The sequence below is a fragment of the Nestor notabilis genome, unplaced genomic scaffold (assembly GCF_000696875.1).
Source record: "Nestor notabilis isolate BGI_N333 unplaced genomic scaffold, ASM69687v1 scaffold18326, whole genome shotgun sequence".
NCBI classification, from domain to species: Eukaryota; Metazoa; Chordata; class Aves; order Psittaciformes; family Psittacidae; genus Nestor; species Nestor notabilis.
The window spans coordinates 718-9,128 of NW_009932596.1; the positions used below are offsets into that span (position 1 = coordinate 718).

General features: G+C 53.9%; 1 protein-coding gene across 1 annotated transcript; it reads right to left on the bottom strand.

Moving 5' to 3' along the window:
* Positions 1-1,111: 1,111 nt before the first annotated feature.
* SNUPN (snurportin 1) lies at positions 1,112-8,131 on the bottom strand (the record flags this gene model as incomplete). The annotated part of the gene is made up of 6 exons (XM_010016482.1): positions 1,112-1,507; positions 4,849-4,929; positions 6,727-6,804; positions 7,117-7,214; positions 7,815-7,911; positions 8,027-8,131. Coding segments are annotated over 6 exons (789 nt in total), but the record flags the coding sequence as incomplete, so codon positions are not given.
* Between the last annotated feature and the right edge of the window lie 280 nt (positions 8,132-8,411).

Here is an 8,411-nt window from a genome sequence, read left to right on the forward strand (position 1 = left end):
GCGGCTCCACGGCCAGTGCGCAGGCAGCCCACCCGCTTGGCACGGGAACAAGCCTTTTTCTGGGAAAGCCAGGGGTGGGAGGGCAGGATACAAGTGCCCCCGCTATCTGCAGGCAGCCAGCCCCACACGCCCTATCTCTGCCTGGATGTGGGCCCTCCTCCGGGGCATTTGGTGGATGAGAGGGCTGTGTTTAGCTTGGTGTTTCATCCCGTGGCGTGTTTTCATCTCCCACTGGAAAAACGACCTGTGGATATTGAGGACAATTGTTTCCTCCCTGCTTAAAACCAGGGAGAGGCAGCAGCCGGTGCTCACAAAGTGGGCTTGGACCGGACCAAGAGGGACAGCGCTGAATGGAACCCTCGGGAGCATTTCCTCCGCTCCTGCAAGCGCTGTAAGCAGTTTCCCAGCCCTATTTGGAGGCACAGCACGCAGCCACCCTTAGGTAGCAGGAAGACGCTCGAGAACTTGTCTTTCTGAGAAACCTTTTATTTGGCACGATCAATGCTGGCGTTTTTCAGAGCAAAACCATTCCTTCCTCCCCCTACTGAGAAAAGCCTCGAGGACAGGCTCCCGCCACGCTCGTGCTGCACAAAGCGGGCCTGGAGGCAGGGGATGCAAGGGAATCGGGGTTTTCTCCACGAGGTGGGGTGTGGAAAGCCCAGCCTTTGGGTTTACAGCAGCCTATTGTAAACTTCGGGTTACCAGAAGGGGACTGACCACAACACTTGCATTGAGAAGGGCTGGGGAATGAGCCGGATCAAAGGCTGATTTCTGGGGCCGGGGAGGTGGAGCTGCTACGAGCAGCAGCTGCACCTCGGAGGTCTGAGCACTGTTCCTATGCTGGAGCTTTGCCAGGGGCTTTAACAGCAGCAGGGGCAGGAGCTGAAGCGGGAACCCTGCAGCGTGGGGACAGATCGTTTCATTTCCCAACGCACGAGTGCCTTAGCAAAGCAGCAGTCAGTCCTGGTGAGGCTTCACAGAAGCCCTGGCAAAAAAGAAAACTAACAAAAACCCAACATAATAGTAATAACCCAGAGGCACTCGGACACTGCTTTCATGCCATTTAAACACAACCATCCTATCATGACCTTTGCCCCCTTCTCAGGGAGCAGCGAGGGACAGTGAGAAGCAGGGAACCTCTTGCTTTCTCCTTACCCAACTGCTCTGTCCCAGCAGCCTAATTCTCCATCTGGCTCCCTCCTTCATCCCAGCTCTCGGGAGCGTTTCCTGGCTGAGGGGTAGACAAGTGTTCCAGCTCATAGTGGCCGTTGCTCGCGCCCGCCGCGCTGCTCGGGTCACCCTTGGCTGCTGCCAGCTTTTTGCTCTTCTTGCTCTCGATGATCTGCTGGAGCTGCCGGGCAGCGTAGTCCGGTTTGGCAGTGAGCACGGTGGCGGGCACGGCCAGCCCCAGGATTTCGGGCACCATGTAGGGCCGGAGCCAGCCCACCAGCGGGGTGCTGCCGGGGGTGTAGTGGGTTTGCTTGTGATAGAAGAGGAGTCCGTCAACCTGCGTAGAGACAGGGAGTGAACGAACAGCCAGAGCTGGAGGCTTTGCAGGTGGATGCCAGGGCGCCGGACTGCAGCCCCGAGCTCCATTCCCAGCCCAAACCTCCCGGGTGGATCGTTTTTCCTCAAGCACTGCAATAAAGAGGGGAAGGGAAAGAAGAAACCTGCAGGATGAGTGCGAGCCCAGGGGCCGCGGATGGCTTGAAAGCCTCCCAGGCTGCAGCAGCACCAGCGCTTTGCTCTGGCTGCTGGGAGCCCATCCACCAGGAAAGCCATCGGGTTTCTGAACGGCAGCGCACAGAGAGGCCACTTTACTGGATTAAGGGTACTTTAAATAATACATTTGGAGAGTAATTAGTCAGAGCTGGTGACGCCGAGGAGCGTAACTGCTGCAGCTCCTCCAGCTGCCTTAGGCACAATGAATTCCTAATATTTCCCAAGAGGGAACTTCTCCGGCAATCAATGACAGTTAAGGGCACTCAGGACGTTTGAAGGTTTAGGCCCTAACTCTTATGCTGCTATTTCCTCACTCTGCAACCCTGCAGCTGGCCGACGTTTCCCCCACTGCCCCACCATGCTCAGGGCTCTGCATTCCCTCCTCTTCCTGGGCTTCCCAGGGGTGTGCTCGGCGAGGCTGGATCCTGCTGTCAGGCTGACTAACGCTGGAGGTGGTGCTCCTCTTAGCTCTTGAAAGGCCATTTGGCCATGACTAAGAGTGGCTGAGTGGGCAGGAGAGCTGTGAAAAAGAGCCCACCTCAGGCCCTTCCCTGAGCCTATAACCCCTGGAATACACACCTGAAGTACAAAGCTTTTCCCTCCCCCTGTGTCCCAGGAAGGTTTGGGAAGAGCCTCATTCTGTGGCATTGTGCCTGCACACCCAGCGCATTCCTGTGGGTGCAGGCACTTGATGAGCAACAGGGATTCTCCGGCACCCACAGAAATGTTTTGGTAAAGTTCAGAGCCTGGAAAGGCTTTTGCCTTCCCGACCGCTCCAAAGATCTCCCCCAAGCTGAGGAATTCCAAGCAGCTCAGCCTGGTGGAGTAAGGATGTTCTTCCTCTCCCTGACTTCTCTTAAGTTACTCCCTATTCCTTCCAGTTTGTTGGATTTGTTGGCTGGGTCCCTCCTGTGAGTCACTGCACTGACACCAGCCACAGCAGAGTGAGGCCTGACACGTCCCTGAGCCTCAAACTCACCAGGTTTGTCTTTCAAACCTGCTGAGGAACCGCCCTGGCAGCGTTTCACCCTTCAAGGCTGCTGCAAATCATGCTTTGCAGATTTTAGGTGCTTCACAGGACTCTCTGGGCTCCCCCCCCCCCTTCTTTTGCGCGAGAGCAGCAGCTCTTCAGATCCACTCCAAAACCCCCTTCAAACCCAGTGCCAGCCGACTGAGCCAAAGTCCACTGCATTCAGTGGAAGAAATTTCTGCTGAGTGCACCAGCTCAGCTCCTGACTCTGAGGTTACAGATTAACTCTGAAAACCCAGATCTGAAAGCCCCGACACCCACGTGCACTAGATCCTTGCAAGGATCCCAAATGCTAGGCCCAGCCGTAAGTCGACCTCTGTTACGCTGCACTTCCGACAGCAGGGCTGCATTCTGCCTTCTGCCAAGCTTATTTCGCTGTGTGCTGTTGGTGGAAGCTATTTACAGGGATTTCTTGGGCTCCCTCTTGTGGGCCATCATGAAGAGACCCACGGTTCACGAAGGGACCCACGGTTCTCTTCCTTCCTGGCAGGGGCATCATGGGGGTTTTTTGGGTTACCGTCTGATTTGAGCCAAATTAGACCACGTTTCAATTGTTTGGGTTGCACCTCGATGTATCAGCCAGAGAACCTGGGAGGCAAATCACAGCTGGATTACAAGGGAGACTGCTCGACTCCATTCCCCTCCCCGTGCCTTTTGCAATGCTCTCCTTCACAGGCTGCCAAGTTCACTTCTCTGACCACAGTGGGACAGTTCTCCCCAGCCTTTCCCCCCAGCAGCAGATGCCTCAGGAAGGAATGAAGCTTTCTGCAGTAAAACCAGGAATGACTGTGCCTACAGAGGCACTCGAAGCATTTGACATTGAGCAAGTCAGCTGTGGGAAACCTGGGATGGGACTTTCCACCTCTCTCTAGTGACTGTCCTGGCTTTGCCATGCAGAAGGCCAAACCAGCCCTCACGTGGCTTTTGGTTTTAGCAGGACAAGTAACCCCTGATCTAGGGCTGAGACTGGGCACTCTGCAGGAACTGCTGCAGAGTGGAGGAGCTTCTGGCTCCCAGATGTTTGTCCCTGACACTGCTGGAATGCCATTGCCTCCATCCTCTTCCACTGCAGTGCCGGGTCAGCCAGGCTGGTCAAAAGCAGCCTCAGCTGCTTTCACGAGAGCCTCTCCTGCTGCTCACAAACACAGAACTGAACCGGGTGGCACACGGGTTTGCCTGGCCTGCCCTTCTCCCACAGGTCAGCAGAACAGCACACCAGCACCTACTCCTAAAGCTGAAGAAGCAAAGGCAGGCGTCCAGTTCACCTGCTCTTGCTGGGGCAACGGCCACTGAGGAGCGAGCCAAGAGCTGCAGGAACCAAGGGCAGGAAGCTGCCAGTTCTGTACCGAAGCAAAAAGCAGAGCTATTCCCTCCACAAGATCCTGTGGTGCTGAGAGCAGGACAGACTCATCTGAACCCCTCCCAGCCGTTTCTGTTACAGCTGCCTGCCCCCAGCTCCAGTACGTCTCACATGCCCACTGCTAACACTGAAACCCCTCAGAAACCATCAGATCTTACCACCACCCTTCCCCTTCCTTCCCACCAGACCCTAGACAGAAGGGTGCCTCACACACAGATGGATGGAAGATCGACTAAGGAAACACAGAGCCTGTGGCTGAGGGCAGAGACACCACCCTGCAGACCTCTGGAGAAACACCACTGCATAAGGGAGCACATGGCAGAGCTCCCCAGGGCTGTACCCACGTGAGCCCACCCGGGGCAGCAGGCAGGACCAGCTTTGGCCCTGGAAAGGTCAGCTGTCCATCACACTGCTGCATGAACGTGAGCTGTGCTGCTTCTGGAGGCAGTCTGCATGTCTGCATCTACCCTCCGTTCCCCAAGGGCTCCGTCAGGCAACTGTTAACAGCAGCAAAGGCCACCCAGAGAGCGTGAGTGCTAATGCACAGGGTTTAACTCTTGTAATTAGTGTGGCTGGATGCAGCCTGTACTTGGTGAGAGCTGTGTGTATGAAAGGCATCCATCCCCTGCAGAGGGAAACAACAGCACAGCTCAGAGCTCCCAAACGAAGGGGATATGCCTCTCTCCAAGCATGGGCAGCAGCGCTGAGGCCCAGGCTCCCCCCTGCATGTTCTCACCTCGAAGGGGAAGTCCATAGCCAGCACCTTACACAGGCTGTCCGCGGAGCAGGAGAAGTTCTGCAGACCCACAAATTTGAACTGGAAGAGTAAAAGAGGGTTAGAAGAAACAACTGCATGGCCTAAAGCAGAACAAGTCACTGAATCCAGCACCGGTGTGGAGGCACTTAGGAAGGAAGGAAGGATTTCCCCAGTGTGAGAGGGAAAGGGTGAGGGAAAGTAACTGGAGAGGAGATCTCAAGCAGAGACCGCATCATTAAACCCTGGCCTTCCTGCCACAGGGTATCAGGGGCCCAAAAGCACACATGAGCTCAAAAGAGGGTCAGACCAGCTCCTGAAAGGCAGGGCCACTGGTGGCCATTCACTCCATGATCTAGGTACAACCACCGGCTGATGAAGTCGGACGGAACACGATGGGCACCTCCAATCTCAATTGGGACAGACAGACCTCTTGATGGGATTCAGAACAACAATTTGTAAACAAACCCCAGATCTAGAGGTGGAAAAACAGGACCAAGCTGTGCTTTGGTGCCAAACATACACCCCTAGGCTAACTGGGAGTGCGTGAAAACCTACAAAAATCACCCTCACCACCAGAGAGGATGGGATGGGAATGGTTGTTGGCAATAACCCCCACCACCTCTCCAGCAATGCTGGATAAAGCACGTACCTGGCTGCAATTTCACAGACCTCATTCCCAAAACAGAAGGTGACCTTTAAAAGAAGACCCACAATGCCCAGAAAGCATGAAACCTACAGTGCCCAGAATTCTTTCTTTCAGGTATTTTATCATCCCAGTTCCACATGACGCTCTCTCTGGCATTCAATGAGATGTGGATGGCAGAGACTCAGTGCACAGCTCCCACGTGCTCCCCATACCTTTTTTTCCAAGCATTTTAAGACTGCAGGAAGGACTTCTCAGGAGAGCTGACCCTGAGATGCTCTTCTAACCAAAATAGAAAATGATGACCTCTGGGCAGGATGCAAAGCAGACAGATGTCTGCTCCAGGCTGCTGGCTCAGCCAAGCAACTCTTTCCACCCAGGAAATGAAAGCTGAAACAACCCCCCTTCATTAGGTAGCTGTCTTGTGGATATTCCCATCGGAGTCAGAACAGGATGTTCTCCACATACAGATACCATCACTGCTGGCAAAGGAGCAGCCGTCCCTCTTTACCACCATCTGCCCAGCCCCGAGGAGCTGCTCTGCTTCGCTGTGTCTGAGCACAGACAGGGGCTACAGAGCCATCGGGTCCCTCTTTGCAAACCATGCCCCGTAAGCCAGGCTGCCAAATCTCTTCTGTCTGTCCTCAAAAATCCCTTTCCAAGCTGCTGTGGGCTCTAGGTCTGATGTCCATGTCTAAGTCTTGAAAAAGAAGACTTTATTCTCGCTCAGGAGGGACTCCAGGTGACAATCCATCAACCAAACGACACCTTCAGCAATGAGTTGAAACAGGAGGAAAAGTTAAAGCTTTACAAGCCTTTCCCCATGCCTTGTGAGCCCACAAGACTATGAAAGAATAAATCCCATTGTAGCCAGGCTGCCAACCAACACTGCCCCTCTGGAAACCACACTGGTTTTCCATTCCATTTCAAGGCAAAGCTAAAAGCGGCGTGGAAGTTAGCTGATACCCTGCATTCTGATCTCCCCCAGCACTTTGGCTGAGGGAAATAAAACCACACTCATTTACAATATTCAGTGGTTCTATTTACATCCTGAACGTGGCATCCCATTTCATCAGCAGTACACTTTGAAGCCTGATCTGTAAAGGGGGAAACAAAAGAAGCTTCCGCTTGTGAAAGAAAGCGCTGAAGCCTGCGGAACAGGAGAGCTAACCCCCCCGTCCTCCTCCTCCTCCTCTCAGTACAAAAGAACTTACGGGATTAATCCTGCTTTTCTCTCCCAGCCCTTCCTCCTCTTGGATCTTTGAAGAGAGCCAGAAGAATCTGAAGTCAGTCTGTGAAAGGAAGCAGAGACATAATGACTATCCACGACACATCACTGATGAGCTTCTGCCAAGCATCTCCATTCCTCTGCACAGACTCAGCTTCACCTGCAGAACCAGCCAGCACCCCAAATCTGCTACATCCCCCAATACCCACAAAAGAGGCACCCACGATTCCAGTGGCCAGCACAACCTGTAAAGATGATGGTGGTGCTTAGATAAAATATCCTACGGCATAGTGGGCTATGCTCAGCACTGGCTGCAAAGCAACTCATGGAACTGGGAACAAAAGGGAGGGCAGGGCAGAGGAGGAGGATTCAGTACCTGGCAGTCATAAACAGGGTGTCCTCTCCAGCACATCACATCAAGGATATAGTAAGTCTGCTTTGCCTCGTTGTAGATGCAGTCCAAGATGCAGTACACTGCGCACACAAACACAGGGAGGTCCAGGCATGCTCCAGGGACTGCCCAACCCAGCAGGCAAATACCAGAGCAAGTATCTGCTGCATTAAGCCTACCCTGATGCAAGGCTGTGAGGTGCAGAGGGATCCCCTTCTGCTCACACAAGCTGTGACCACAAAAAGCCTTTAGCTTGAGGAATCCAACAAGGCTACAGAGGTACCAGCCAGGGGCACAGCAAGCAAAGGCCTGTTCCAGGCAAATGGCATTTATCAAAGAGTAAACCCTCCTCAGGGCAAGAAAGCACCTACAAGAGGTATTAAGTAAACCACACTGCACACAGCTCTCCTTGGGAAGACAGAGAGGATGTTGAGGTTTAAGAGCAGCAGTAAACCAGGCAGCTAATTAGAAGATGTTCTTATCTAGCATAAAGGTATTGGATACTGTCCACACTTAGTTATCCCCAGAGGTGCACGAGGAGGCCTGAAGCTGTAAAAAGCCCCAGCACACAAGGGCACAGCTCAGGAAAGCTGGAGCAGCAGCACTGAGCCTGCCACATACACACTCGCAGGGAGAGGCAGGGGACTCCCCTCTGTGTCCCAAATGCCTCCTCACACCGTTACCTTTCTCGCCCATGGAGTTGTGCCTGTTCCCCCCTGGCAGCAGGGATGGGAACCTGTTGACACAGAAGCCACTCTTGGTGTAAGCTGCTGTCGAGCCCTGTGAGGAAGCAGGAGAGGAAAAAGATTAAGTCAGGCCAGACACACAGCCCTGTCTTATGCTGGCTGAGAACAGGTACAGGTGCTTTACCAGCATTGCCACGGCTGATGCTTACCTTGGACGCCACAACCAGTGCCCTTTTCCCAACGGGACACACCACTACAACCCACTCCTGCTCCAGATCCACAGGGACATCCACCAACCACTCCGACAGCATCAGCTGTGGGGAAACCCAGAAACAAACAACAGTGAGTAGCAACTCTCCTGAGGCTGTGGAAAACTCACAGCTCAGTAAAGCAGGAAGGTTTTGAGTTGGCTTCAGCAGCTACAGTGAATGTGTCAGAGGCAGCTTGTGCTGCTCTTCACCCTGTGTTACAGCACTGAAGGGGCCGACTCCTTCCCTCCCTCTAACCAACCTGCACGACAGACTCTCCCCTCAGCCTTTCTCTTGCTTCCCAGCTCTCAAAAAGCTTCAGACTACAACACAGGGCTCCATGTCC